This window comes from Malurus melanocephalus, unplaced genomic scaffold (genome assembly GCF_030028575.1).
Source record: "Malurus melanocephalus ecotype Western Australia unplaced genomic scaffold, MMel_1.1 scaffold_634, whole genome shotgun sequence".
NCBI classification, from domain to species: domain Eukaryota; kingdom Metazoa; phylum Chordata; class Aves; order Passeriformes; family Maluridae; genus Malurus; species Malurus melanocephalus.
In genome coordinates, this window is record NW_026623866.1 from 234,907 (window position 1) to 250,271 (window position 15,365).

At 35.9% G+C, this 15,365-nt stretch overlaps 1 protein-coding gene across 3 annotated transcripts in view; it reads left to right on the plus strand.

The window, feature by feature from the left end:
• The window catches only part of LOC130583846 (adenosine kinase-like), a 120,356-nt gene that overhangs the window by 23,159 nt on the left and 81,832 nt on the right, over window positions 1–15,365 (plus strand). For all 3 annotated transcript variants that reach the window (XM_057383459.1, XM_057383460.1, XM_057383458.1), the window contains exon 3: window positions 9,789–9,842. In XM_057383459.1, the coding sequence (XP_057239442.1) occupies window positions 9,789–9,842 (54 nt within the window). The remainder of the gene's footprint in view (window positions 1–9,788; window positions 9,843–15,365) is intronic.

Genomic DNA, 15,365 nt, shown 5'->3' on the forward strand with positions numbered 1-15,365 from the left:
TCAGCCTAGCCTGTCACAATCAGAAACACATTGATAAAGTTATCTAACAAGAAAATGGAATACATTTTAAACTCTGTTTTATAAATAAGTAGGAGAGGTTTTAACTGATATTTAAGACTTGATGTTCATTTCCATGTAATTTCTAAATGGAACAGTGTGGTTTTTATTAAATATGATACACCAGGCTTTTTCTGTGTCTCCCTGTGAATGAGAACAAGGTCAATTCTTAGCATTTTGAAGACAGTTAAATATTTAATATCAATCAAGATTCAATACAGCCTCAGAACTTTCAGTTTCTTCCTTTTGGAGGATTTTATTGCTTGACGGTAATATTCTGGGCTGACTTCGTGGTTTGTGACGTCTTTACTGGTGAATAAATGTCTTTTGCTCTATCTTAATTGATTTATATTGATGTGGCATTTATTTCTTTGTACTAGAGAAGCTAAAATAATTGTATTTTAGAGATTCTACTTTCGTTTGTTCTTTTGGAGATAGATGGAACAGGTCTAATATGGGGACATAGCTGTAATTCAGTTATGAAACATTCACTTCATGTTAATGGAGCGTAGCATGCTCTTATGTTAGCAACAGGRTGATGTTACTGACTTTGTTAGTGTATCCAAAGTATTAACCTGTATTTTATTGTAGATGCAGAGCCTGTTGAAGTTCATCCTGATAGCTTTGTAAGTCTGCCTTCTCCTGAGAAGACAATCAAGGGTTTGTTTCCAAGTGTAAATTGAGTAGCTGGCAGTGCTATTCATATATGGCAAACAGGGAGTCTTTATTAAGAAGAGATCAGTAAAATAATATATAAATCTAGGCAGAATCTGAGGGTTGCATGCACAACTACACTACTGTTCCTTCTCTGAATTATATATATTTATATTTCATTCTCAAAGCAGAGCTCCTCATGCAGCACGGGACGTATTTGGGTGTTTTCAGTACCAGGGGTGACAGGATCTGTTGTAGAACTGGTACCAGTTGGTCCGAATAATAATTTTTAGAGTTATAATAGCAAGTTATTGTAGGTAACTAGGAAAAGAACAGGAACCCTTCAGTTTGGATAATGTACATATTACTTTAGTTGGGATTTTTCAGTTAGTTTTATGCAAATGAAACTTGAACACGATGGTGGAAATAGCTTTGTGTTCGTAATCAAAATGAATTAAACTGCAAATGAGTGTTTATTTGTGGTTGAAGTAGGTATGTAAATGTTAGATGGTCATTTCAGAACAGAAACAATGCAAAAAGACTGATAAAACTAAAGAAATAACTTAAATATTCAAGGCTCAAAGGAATAATATTATTGGAGTATATTAGAGTTCAGTCTATAAGGAGAATACTTATAGTTCTGCATAAATTGGATTAATATTTTATCCCTTGATAAAGTTACTAAAGGTCAACCAAGTATATTTCTACTGGTGCAATGAGTCTAGAATTCAGAGTACCAATTAAAAAGGACATRCAGAGTGTGTACAGCTTTTTAAAAGATGCTTGTAATCAGATATTTCAAAAATTATGACCAAAAAACTTTTTTCTCTAACACAGCAAGTGTTTAGCTGTCTTACATTTTTAGCTCCCTTAGTTAGTAGTTAAGGAAACTGTTTTGACAAGGCCACTTCTATATGCTTAAGTCCAGAGTGATAGGGCTGACCCTATTAAATGATCATAGTTTTTCGCAGTCTGGTGATTAACAAGCTTTGAACTTTCCTGGCTTTCTTAATCCTTTTTAATCATTTAAACCTATTATTGTTTTGACTTCAATTTCAAAAGCCCTTTAAATCTGTCTTACAATATTAATAGCTGATTAAAGTCCTGATTTCCAACCACATTATCAGTGGGGCGTCTTATTACACTGAATAATTCAGAAACAACTAGAAAAATATTGATCACGGGTGAAAGAGAGAACATCAGAAAAACTGTACCTAGTAATCTTTATATTTAAATTAGTGATCATATCCATGCAAGAAATGGAGGAAACAAACGCTTTAATTTATGACATGAATAACTGCATTTCTTTTTTCTTTTAGGTTTCAGTAGCGTATTTTTAAGTTAATCCTCTGTTGACATTTAAATCCATCTTTCATAATAAGTGTTAGAAAAACTGCTAATATTTTTTGAATCCCTTTCACTCAGTAATTCAATTTTTTTTTCTGAAAAAGAGATGTTTGTATAGAAAGTGAAGCAGCCAAATGAGACTCCAGTCATAATAGTACACAGGAACTTAGTAAAAAAGAAAACACTAGAAATTGCTCCATGTGTTTTTTAAGATGGTCCTTCATTCTCTCAGCCCTGACACATCTATTCCTGTAGCAAGGTTTAAAGTCTGAATTTTTTTTAAATGAATGCCCAGTGTCTGCGATTTGAGTTGCACTTAATTTTTTACCTAAGCAGATGCTTGTTTAGTTAAACAATGTAATTCTCTGCCAATGTAATACTCTTTCCCAAACTGAACTTGATTCTTTGTCATTGATAACTACAAAGTAAGTTGTAGTTTATTTCTTATTAACTATGAAATTATTTATTTTCTACAATTTATAGAAGGTTAAGATAAAAGCATCTTAACCTTTTGTTGCTATTTTTTCAAGTCTCCTTCCCACTATGACTAGTGTGTGCCTTACTGGTACCAAATTTCTTCTTCCATAGCTAAACACATCAGTACAAGGTTTTTTGTTTAAAAATGGAAGGAAATGAAATAATTAGTGAGTCTGACAGCTTGCTCTGGAGTCTTTTTACTAATTTTTATTTTGTTTGTTTGCTCTTTCCTATTTCTGTACTAAAGTAGCTGATTGCTGTCTTAAATGTTTGCTGTGAGTTGGAAGCTCAGGTTGAGTTAATTGCAGTCTTCTCCTCTCTCCAAGTTACTTCTCTGTGGGATGCCTTTATCCCTGCCCATATTTTTATGCTTTTTATTTACCTATTTGGCTTCGCATTTGTTTGTGTTTTGAAGTCTTCCTGTCTGGTAGAATGTTCTGTTGCCATGACATACCCATGCCAGTCTGCTGTCATCTATGGATTTCATCAGCAGCCTCTGTACTTAACACCAGATCACTCGTGGATGCGTGGCATAGTGTTGGGTCTAGCACTGATCCACGTTGAAGTCAATCAGATTTTTGCATTCTCTCACGGCTCTAATATTTTCCTAAAGGAATGTCCAAAAGGGGTTTGAGGCAGTTTCCTCTTTTGTCAGTATAAGGTAACCACTGTAAAGCTTAGATTTTTTTTTTTTTTCCCCTGGAAGTAGGCTTGCTTTGGGGTTTTACTGCTATTGTACTGTCCCTCTTTAATATTTTGGTTTTTCAGGGGTGACAATCTGGGCTTTTATATTTGTCAACAAAGCAGTACCTAGTCAGTAAGGAATTTTTCTGAAATGGTCTAACCTGTTGTAAGATCATCCTCAAGTAACAACGAATAATGATAAGCTGTCACCAAACCCAGAAATCAGTGTAGAAGAGGTCTCTTTTTGGCTGTCAACTTGAGGCCAAGAAGGAGTGTGGAAAAACAGGGAGAATGGGCTGCCTTGTTATGGAAGAGGAGTGAGGTTAAAGAGGGGGGAGAAATTTTGAGGGATTGGAGAGTGTGCTGCTTTTCAGATGGTGAAACTGGGAGACTAAACAGCAATGGAATTAACAGGGAAAAAAATAAAAATATTAAACTGGTGGAGTAAAACCAGTGCAAGTCAGGCAAGACACTGAGACTTTCAGAATATGAATCAAAGGCCTTTACTGTTTGGGTTTCGTTTGGTGGTTTGTTTTTTTTTTAATTGAGGTAAAAAACATGTCTTAAACCAAATATTTGGATGAAGGTCCTTGTATCTGCCAGTTACCGAAAACTTTAATCTGGTTTATCTGGTTTCATGATGATGAATTGGGCTGCTAAATTTATATACAAGGTATGGTCTGGGTTGTGGATTTTTTGTTTTCATCTGGATTTAGAAAATTCACAGCCCTAGAATCTGGCTTAGCAAGCTCAGAGTAAGGATCCAAACAAATACAAGTCATGGTATTCACACTCTGTGTGCATGGGAAAGATTACTGGGCYAATGGAAAGAGTAAGGCTAATTTAGATTTAACGGAAATTTCTAAGCAGCTGTAGCCTTGTCAAAAATGCAGAAATACTTCCAAGTACTATTTTACTACTGCAGGAAAAGCAGTTTCCTTACTGCCTTTTGATCTCTGTATAGATCAAGTCAGAAGAGATGGAGCTGGCACTTATGGAAGCATTACTTATTCTGTCTGATAAATTGCAGATGGAACTTGAGAAACAGGGTGACCTTCTGTTCCCATCCCCCGTAAATCTGGTGCGTTAGAAATATTTTGTGAGCTGGGCTTGCTGTGTGCATTGGCCTGTAAATGCTCATGAGGATGCACTGTGAAGCAGGTTCACAAATGGCTGTGTTTCTGACCCGAAAGATCTTGTGGGATGTGAGAACTGCATAGAAATCAGTCTATATACTCTGAAAAACGACATGTGAACACAGTGTCCCAAAGGCTCATCGTTCTAGTTTTGACAAGATTAATAACTAAGAAAAAAACAAAAGAAAAAGGACTATTTTTTTAATTTTTAGAATAGTGAAGGTAGCCTTAACATTGCTTGAAAGTTGAAGCTACACAATTGCTGCATCATTCTTATGCAACCTTCTTTAGATTGATCTGAAATAGAAGAAGACTACAGGGAAATCCTTAAGGTTCCTTAATGACTTAGTTGAAAGTTTATGAAGAAATGCTTCTGCAGATCTCTGTGTATAAGGTTTACTCTTTTATTGATGAAGCATAGCCTAGTATAACACAAAATCTATTGTCCAGTTAATGCAACCAATGCACTTTAGGTGTGTGATGGAGAAATCGCACTCTTTTCCTTTTTTTGGTGACTTTTCTGCAAAGTTCAAAGAGCATGTTGAAAATCTGCCCTTTCATACACTGAATTTTTAATCAACCTGGGGAATACTTAAAGCAGTAAGTGCAGCAAAGCCCGTCAAATACAATAAGCTTATAGAATAGCAAAGCCCAAGTGCATTTAAAGGTGAGCAAGGTTAGTCAGAGCTATATACTGAGGCAAGAACTTYGTATTTGTTTGTGCATTAAGCAAAGCAGAGGAATGAATGTCTGTGCAGTTACATATTTAGGGCTTCCTGAAGGGCTTTACTGTCCCAGCTTTGTATTATGAATTTAGTTTTAATGTAATTTTTTATGCTGACTGCTCACATTGATCATTAACGCAGAATACTTTTACCTCTAGTGTCTTGTTCTTCGCAAGTGTTCTTGAAAGAAAATAAGTGATCAAATATTACTCTCATATCTATGCAATTTTTTGTACATCCTTGTGGATAGTCTGCATTTTGTCTTGTCTTTTCTGGCCCAAACATGTACGTATGTGTGTGATGATTTTAATTTTGATAACTGTGCAGTTGTTACTTATTGTTTCTGTATAAGGTTTTGCTTAGATTGGTGGATTCAAGCCAGAAATTTTGAAAGGTGACTTAATTTTGAAGCTAGGAAGATCCATTGCCATTTTTTAAACCTGTTTACTCATCACCGGTTTTTATTTTGTACTTTTGGACAGGTGAATTTTACCAGTCTTTTCAGAAATTCTTGATAGAGCAGATCTGCCCTTGATATATGTTTGGAGTTCATGAGCAATGCATATTTAGCTTAGGCTTTGTATTCTTTTTAATTTGGTTAAGGCTTTGTAAAATTGGATGCTGCCTGAAGAGGAACTTACAGCTGTTTGTTACATTAAAAACATGATTGTAAAAATGCTGACTGTTGTCCAAGTACATTAATTTTCATTCTTTCTTGTATTAGAAGTTCAGAAATGAAAAATCATAGAGTTGTAACATTACTATTTCAGAAGGATCTTTGCACAAGCTTAACTTGAAAGTTCTGATATGCTTAAAAAATGAAAAATAAACATTTAATAAAAATTTTACATTTCTCCAAAAATTGAAACTGAGATGATAAACTTGCAGGTGAATTCTAGGCAAATCATGTCTCTAGAAGAAAAGAATATACCACATTTTTTAGCACTGTGACCAAATAGAATCAGTTGGTCAGAGTTGTACTTCTAGCTGTTAGAATAAGTCTCTTCTAAGTGGCCTTGGCATTTTTTCATAGCGTATATTTATCTGTACTTAGAGCAAATTTCTTCAATACCATTCCAACTCCCAATACCATGTCCTCAGAATGCCTGTAATAAAGTTTTAGTCTAGGTCTGTTACTTTATTTACAGGCTTGTGGAAAGGAAAAATATTTAAGACTTGCAGCTGTGAATTTATAATTAGTTGGGCCTTTGTTTCTTGGTGAAATAGGGGGGCATGATATTGCTCATATGTCTTGGTAAATTAAATGTGTAAACAGGTATTTTTGTAAGGTTGGAAAGAACACTGTCTAAAAAATTACCTTGACACTGAAAAAGTAATGTAAAGAGGATGGATGGTAGAGTTATGATTTCTGTTATGCCTATCTGCTGCTAGCATACTTGAGCTTTGGTTAGAAGAGGGTACGTTGGAGTGACCATGGTGCAATGACACTGAGAGGTTAAACCAAGCTGCTATGGCTTAAGAAGCTTCATAAGGAGCTGAGTTTGGGAAGAAACTGTCAGAGCCGAAGTTTTGCCCAAGTGACACACTGGGCTGTCAGCAGCCATCAGCTGTGATGTTCAGGGGCCGCTCTGCGTATCGGCACCGACAGCTGCTCCAGCTCCATGCAAAGGGGCAGCTGTGCTCTGTGATAATGCTGCAGCCCCATCTTCATGGACAGCTGCCATTCTCAAACGSGTGTCTGGAGCATTGCTACTCTTCCAGTACAGTTGATCTTTGTGAAGGACAAATCAAAGGCTTAAATGTATCATTTTTGAAAACCACTGCAGTGTGTTTTGACACTTCAGTTGGCCTGTAGTCCCTTTTGCAAGTTTTTACTATTAAGTCCCCTTTTTTAAAACAGGAACTTGAACAGTGATGAGGATAGTTTTGAAACTATCACAGTTTGCTACTGGATAGTTGAATAGAATAATAGTTGTTTCATGTTCTAGGATGTGTTGAACTTAAAATTTCAGAGTAGAAACAAGTGAAGTTTTGATGACTTCTTTGCTCACCTCTGTGTCATATATGCTTCTTTTCTAGTTTACTCACTAGTTTACTAGTTTACTCACTAGTTTAACACCAGGCAATCAAGTCTGTAATAAATACACTATTTGTTGTTCTGGTTGCTTAGAAGGTTTAGACATCGTTATTCTAAATTTTTTGTCTGCTTATCTTTAGCTTCAATTYTGCGTTTAGTATTGTTAGCTCTTAAAATGTTTTTTTAAGAGAAATTCTAACAAATCTAATCTTTGTCAGTTAAGAAGACCCAACTGGTGCTTATCTATCTTGCCTATGAAAGCATGTTGGGAAAAGGTTACGTGAGCTGTTCATGGTGCTAGTTGCACATTTAAATTTATTACATAGTTCAGCAGCTTTGTATGAAATATAATAYACATGTTAATGCATAAAGATAAAATTTTGAACTCTGCAAGCATGTCCCTTTGTGGGAAGTTTCCTTTGACAGCTTACTATCAAAGTGCTGTCTTTAAGGATYAAGGAAGAATATATTAAAAATGCCATTTTCATAGTAAAAGAAGATGCTAGCGSTGGTAAACAAGACTGTGTAAGCTAAGGTTCACCAAAGGAACCCTTCTGCAAACCTTAGGGGTAGCAACTGTGTCCCTCCCAGCCACTGTGTGGTATGTCAGTAACATAGCCCAGAATCACACCTGTTGAACATAAGTAGTGACAGGTTTTATTTGTTTGGAGTTTTCCCCCCTCTAAATAATTGGGGGSGTATAATTGTGGTTGAAAAAAACAAAAGGTGTAGTAACAAGGATTCTGGAAACTTGGAAAAGCTCTAAGATTTTATTTCTATATTCTCAGCAGAGAAAACTATATTAATTTGAAGCTGAAGTAGTCTAGCTTCTGGTGGAGGAAAAGCGTGCAGCTTAATTTTAGTGAAGAATGTCTGTGGGTGAATTTGTTAATGGGCAAAATGATCTCCATTTGCAAAAWGGATTGCCTATAAGTGTATCTGTCTATGACAGATAAATCCATTGGACAAAGACCTGATTTCATTTTAAGTGAGATTGCAAGTTTCATAAGAACAGATAGTGTCCTTTCACTTCTGAAAGATGTTGCTTTCAGAATTGTAGCTCCTTGTGTTTTCTCCGATACAGGAGTATTTGCTATCAGTGAAAAGCTTATTAAGACATTAAAAAGAGGTATCAGGGAGGTGTAGCAGCATTATGAAGAGACTGGTATTGTGCTTGATGCTTTCTCATGAAAGAAAAAGCCTGATACTGTTGATTACAGAAAACATTAAGTTGGAAGTAAATGTAAAACCGTAACATCTAAAATTGTGTCTTAAAAGCTGACAGGGTAGTAAACTATGAAGAAGACTGGGCACTGACCTGAGTCTGTACAGTACAGTCTGCTTACTCTAAGACTCAAACATTAACCCTGCACTTGGAAGGAGAGCATGGATGAACCGTGCTGTGTCCTGATTAGGAGTGTCTGCACCAAGGCTTTAGCAGCAAAGTGGATAAATGGATTCAAGTCAGCATGATACTGGAGCAAATRAACCAGCGTAGTTTCTGCATTTGTAAACAAGAAAAATGAGTCAATCAGGGACTTGTATGTGTGAATGCAGCAAGCACTAGTGAGCTGTGTCTAGCATCAGAGTTTGGATTRTAATTGGACACTGCAAATACAAATTTCAGAGAGTATAATCAGAAAATGCTGTAAGGAATATAGAAAGTGTATTTTGCCTGTTTATTATAAGCAAACATAATTTTGCAAGATAACTTGCATGTAGTTGATTGATGACCAGAATCTTTCCTTAGGAGAAGTAATTTATGGTTCTGCAGTTGTCTTGACCAAGGAACAAAAATAGAGGGCAAAAGGATGGTAGAAATCCTTTGCAGTGTGAGCAGACAGCTGCTTACAGAGTTATCCTTTGGACACTTCACTTTTAGCTGCTTGCATTATGAATGACTGTCTTACAAACCAATCAACCRAAAAACCCACCAAATCCAAAAGAAAAAAACTAAACCCCACAGAATACTGGAGCAATTACGGAATATTTTGAGATGTCAGAAGATTTTGCTCTGAGCAGAACAAAAGTGAGATCACGTAAARGTTTTCCAAAGTGAGTGACAGTGCAGGCTGCAGCATGGCTGGCAGTAGAGACTGCATTCTTTTTTCCCTCTGATTAGGCAGTGTTGGCAAATGATTCTGTTAAATCAACTTTTAGGTTATGCTAGCAAAGTTTATTTCTTTCAAGCACAGACTTTTATCAGAATTTGCTTATATGGACTGCAGAAGTTTTTCTAAAAAGTTTTTTTTWAAGTGTATTTTTTTCTTCAGAATTATTTTGTTATTTATCTTAATAGTTTTATTTGGGGAGAAACATTATAGCCATATTTAGTGTTTCTGTTGTCTGTAATCCTCCCTTTCGGGTTTTGTCAGATTCAGATCATAAGATCAATGTACAGTTCATGGTATGAAGTGCAGTGATTTTTGATAGTCAGCCAAAGTATCCAGCAGAGTTTGAAGCCATGATATAAAACAAAATTTTGTGTGATGCTAAGTTTACTTTGATAAATGTGTATTAATTTTTAAGATAACTTTGTGGCTATCTTTGTAATACCTGAGGTTTCTGAATCAACAAACTTAGTTTAACAATTTGAAATTATAAAAAAAAAATGTATGGCTGTATTCTCACATGAGTAACTTCTTTGTGTTTTATCTTTTTTTTTCCAAGGTATGGGCTGAAGCCAAATGACCAAATTTTGGCAGAGGAGAAGCACAAAGAACTGTAAGCTCTTTTATGGTGATACATATGCATGTTACCTATATATTTTTGTATGTACATAATATCTTACTGTTAAATACCTGAAGCAAAAATGCTAGTTTCTGCTTTTCAGTATGATCTGCTACAAATTGCAGTTTGTCTAAAACTAATGGTTGCAAAAAGAGATGTAAATTTTTTTTCATTGGTTTAAAAATACTTTTATTTACTGCTGTTGGTACCAATACAATTTAAATGCCCCTGTTCATTCTAAATGGCCGTGTCCATTTCTAAATTAAATACAGATTTATAGGCTTACTTTCGCATTTCTTACCTTCTGGGCAGAGATAGTAGGGAGTTTGGTCCCTTTTGTGTGCACCTGCATGTTTAAATAAAAGAAAAACACGCTTTTCTTCCTTACTGCTCTAAACTTTAGGCTGTTGCCCATAACTGTTTCCATTATTATGTTAGAGTGATTTTGCATTATTTCATGGTACACCCAAAACACTTAAGCAGTTTATTCACATGTAAGATAATGTACCTGATTCAGATGAATTCATATCTATAGTTGTCAGGTTTTCCCATGTTAAAATTTTTAATGTTTTTCAGTAAGGTYGTAGATTTCATGCAAAAAAATGTATTCTGGTAACAAAGATTTAATTCCTTTGGCAAAGATGTTTTTTAAAAACCTTAGTGAATGAATTACTAACCAAATAAAATATCCCATGTTCTTTCAGAGGATGGAAAAAGACATTTAACTTCAGTTAGTACATCATGGTAATGTGCCTGTGACATTAAAACTGCTTGAGCTCCAGGCAAAGACTGGCAACAGCAGTTTGACTTTGATCAGTAGATAAGATTGGTTTTATGTCGAGCACACTCTCTAATGACAGAACACTTAAGGACAGCATAACTATGATTAACCCATTAACACGTTTTAGATGCTACAAGCTAGAAGTATTGAAAGWACTGCCATGCTGAGGGGTTAAACAGAAGTTAAATCGCATGCAGGTCTGTATTTTGGACAGTACAAGTTGTACTGTGTACACAAGCTTTATTTACAGAACAGATACTGATGAAACTGAACAATTTGATGTGAGATGTGTCATTTGAAGCAGTTAAATCCTCTTTCAGCTTTTTGTTTTACACGTATTACATATTAGTTAATTCCCTTTTGTTATTGATATACTTACAGCATAGTCACTTCTTAGGTGGAAGATTTTATTAATTTAAAAAATATTTAGTAAAACTTGAGAGAATCAGCTGCCACAGAAATCCTTCTTTGGTGTTTTGTTGTACACACTGCAGTAGTTCCTAAGATGATTTATATGTCGTTGGGTATAATGGAAGAGGTTTAACATGCATTTGCCAYTGACCTTGTCATCTTGAATGTCACTGGATACTTTACCAGGAAAACTGTTCTAGATCAGTGTCACGTTGTTTTCAGAAGACACCTTTGGAACTTTGCTAATGCGTGTACTCTTCTTCTTGGACCACGTGAACAYGACAGATTGCACATTGTTGAACTTAAGAGTACTTTCAGTCCTTCAACCTAAATTCTCTTAAATTACAGAGGAGTTTTTAGATACTTCATTATCCTTTTCTGATGTTAAAGTAGACTTTCATATTTAAAAGCAATGCCAGTTCTAGGAAACGTGCGAGACAGCTTATCACTAGAGTAATTGTTGCCGATTTGGTTATAAACTCATTCTTATGTACAGTGCCCTTAYAATTAAGGCATTCTCCTGACCCTGTCCTAATGTTTTTAAGTCAAATACAGAGTTAGTCTCTACATATTGCTGTTCAGTGCCATAATCCTCCTACTGAAWATAATTTATCTTTCAGTCTTTGAAATGTCAGCACCTTTTTTATTGCCTTCCCTAGCAGTAAAGAAGACTTCCTTTGGCATTCTTCATCTAGCAATATCACGGGGATTTATCTGATTGTCACATGTCCTTCAGTTTCTCAGAGATCACTTCTGTGTAGCTGTTGTTCATAAAAATGTAAATTTGTTCAGTAATGAATGCCTTATCTCCAAAGTTAACTGCTATACCCTGACTTGAGTCCTTGAGTCTTAGTTATCTAGAGAGATAAGAACTGCCACTAAGACTGGCATTGGTTTACAGGCATGGCATCATGCTTGAGGTCTATTTTAAGAGCTGTGGTATGAAAGATCACTTTATTTTTTCTGCTTTCAATTCATTTCATCTGTAGCAGCCTCTGATGCTTGGAAAAGAGTAGAGAAATCTGCAGCAGAGATTCAGAAGTAGTCAGGGTATGATAGAGAGCTAGAGGATATCAAAACTATCGGAGCCACATCAGGGCACTGTAGTAGAGCAGTTTCCTTGTGTTTGGAGATGGGAGGGTGGCTGCCCCAAGTCGGTCACTGTCTGTCACAACAATATCTTCGATACAAAAGCACAATGACTGTGTAACTGTGTCAYTGATAGCTCAGCTTGCAGGGAGAGGTGTATAACTGCTGAGCTCACCAAAGGCTTGCAGCYGTCCATGTAACGCTCTGGAAACAGCCGAGTGTTGTGTGCCACTAGAGGGGGCGGTTTACCTGCGGTAACATTGCAGAACTCCTTCCTTATGTCTTGGGTTTAGGATTTGTCCTGTTGGCGTTTAGCCTCACTAAAATACTTTTGGTTTTTGTCCACCCTATTCCCCCACAAACCTAAAAAAAGAGAATATAAAAGTGGGGGGAAGAGGCAGTARAATATCAGAAATATAAAGCTTTAAATCTTCTGTTAGCCTTCTCAGTATATGCTGACGGTAGAGATGATTTGTATGGATAAGGTGATCCATGAACCTGTCACAGATGTCTGTTAAAGGTGTTGAGTTACTTGATATAATATACCCCACTTGTAATTACATTTGAGTGGATTAATATATATTACCAAATACGGTTTGGCAATGAATTAATGTGGAAAATTGTTATGGCAGTTATAAMAAGGTACCCAGATTCTTGAAAAAAGTTGCTAGCTCTCACCTTTACAGARCTTTATTTTAGATTTCTTCCTCATTTTTTTAGATCAAGTATCATATTGACCTGTTTCCTGGTGTAGAGTTTTGTCTGAAAGCTTCAATAAAAATCTCTACTTGGATTTTTTATTTGTTTTTACAAAATYAAATATTTTTAAAATTGCTACAAAKGAAAACKCTTAAACTTTTCTTTTTAACAAATTAATAGTAATTTAGAATGACCAGTCTCCTAAATTGCCACCTTGTCCCAAAGCAAATAAAATTCGGTTTTATATTGACACTGATTGTTCCATGACATTTAACTAAGCACTTTTAAAATTAAACTTCCATKAAATGTTTGGAAATTCTGTAGAGGAAGAATCTGGATGATGTRCTGTCGATATTTAAGAAACTTCTARTGAATGARCTYGATKGTTGGTAACAGCCCTGTGCTGAAATGGAATGTTTTCTTAATCCAGTTCCTTGAGTTGTTGGCTCCCTCTGTGGAAACTACTTTAAATTGCAGTTTGATTTCTCTAGAATAGTTTTATCACTTCTGTGATATATACATAAAGGCATGACTCAGATGTACAAAAGGAATTATTTATGGTTAACTACAGAATTTCTATTAAAAATTCCTCCCTCTGTATTTCTTCCTTAATTTTTTTGCCTGTCCACCCTTTACCCARTCATTTTGAATTACAGCACCAATGCAAATTAGCAATTAGAAATTGTCTCATGACATTCTTGGTAACAGGCAATCCTGCATAAAATTTCTAGAAGTCAAGGTTCTAAGTTACAGCAGAAATACTTTTTCCTTCTTTCATGGAGCAGTCTTTACATCTGCTTAAATTTAAACTAAAAAAYTTCAAGTGTTTTAGTGTATAATTTCATTTTGCATCCTGCTGTTGAAGATGTTAAGTAAGTAATCTGTACAGTATTGTACAGGGTGGTAAACAGATTGGATCARTATTTTAAAACTGTGCTTGTGTATCAGTGCAGTGTTTTAATTGAGCCTCCTGCCTCTGTTCATGTTCCTTTGTGTGAATAGTTTATTAAAGCCCAACTTTGCTATGTAGCTTTAAAGGCTCTGTTAGAATAGTCACTGTTGTTAAACAGCTCCCGGAAATCAGTGTCAATTCATTCTTGTACGGCACAGTGCTTATTTGACGAAAAATAGAAGGAAACTTCTGATAATATGGTTGGCAAGAACAAGGCTTATGTTCCTCTAGGGAGCTTGGCTTTGTAGCCTGAGATGCTTATCTGAGGCTGTTGTGTGATACAACATTTCTATGGTAGTGGGAAGAGGGAGTGCTGGAGGGGAAAGAGAAGGATGGATATAAAAGCCAATCRAGAATCCAAAATATTTGATGTATGTGGCATTGCAGGTGTAAAAACATCTGCTAAGGATTGGAACTTTATTTGCTTAAAAGTTCCTATTGTCAGATTCATTGYTCTTCTGTAGTCTTGCTCTTAATCTCATATATCACTTTTTCTGAGGCTTTCGTGTCATCTGCTTTGATTACCACAGCCRTATCATAAGTGGTAAAGAAGACATGTCAAAAGATGCTTCAATGGAAAGATGTTTTGTAATATTCCAAATGGTAATTCCAGCTCAAATTGCATCAGTAAAAGGAGCTCTCATAGTACTGGTTATTGAGTCAAATTGACCTCTTGTAATGATTCTTTACACATTGACAATTAGTGCAGGAATAGGTGGACTGACAGGGATCACCTATTTGGTTCTGTGTAGTGAGCAGATGATAGGATAGGATGATTCCTGATAGGATTCCTGACAGTGATTACTGCTACTCAGTGTGTACTCTATGTACMTGCTTTGTTTAAAAGCAAGGAAATACATTTTTCCTTTTCTACCTGTTCCTGAGCTCACCCTCCTGCACAGACTGAGCAAATAASCCACAGCCCTGAAGTGGACTCTGGACTCAGAGGGTTCAAGTGATCTGAACTCCTGTAAAGATCTCCAGCTTGCCACTCTCTCAGTGTTCATAGCAAAAGCCTCACAGACAGCACAGGATAGCTGCACACTCCTCTTTTGGTCTTCACGTCCAATAAGTGCAGTTTGGGCAGTGAGTAACGCGTGATTGTCCAGTAGAAGGAGACTCCCCTTACCACTTCTGTTGACACTTTCTTATTTTTACAACACAGTAAAAAATGGAATTAACAATGTTTCAACTGCACTGACTCCTGGTRTTGATGAAGTATGGTGCTAATGCAGTAGTGACAGGACTGTGTGCAACCACAGACATATCTGAAGATGTGGAATGATTTTTTTCCATACTGCTGCATATTTCTATCACTGAAGTGGCTTGTTTCCAATAGGCCATGCAAAATCTCCTGGGATTGCTGCTTTTTAGCTCAGGGAGCTAAGGTTTCTGTATCTTTATTGCACAGAAGTACACAGTTTAGAATTGGACAAGATCTGTCTTGAGAGTATTAATTTTTGTCTTATGCAATGTAGCACTAAACTTGAGATTTTTCTAAAATTTAGAAGYTATTGGACATTTTGATAACAAAGAAGGTACATTTTCTTAGAGAATGTGTTAAAGATTGCTGTGGGATGGTTTT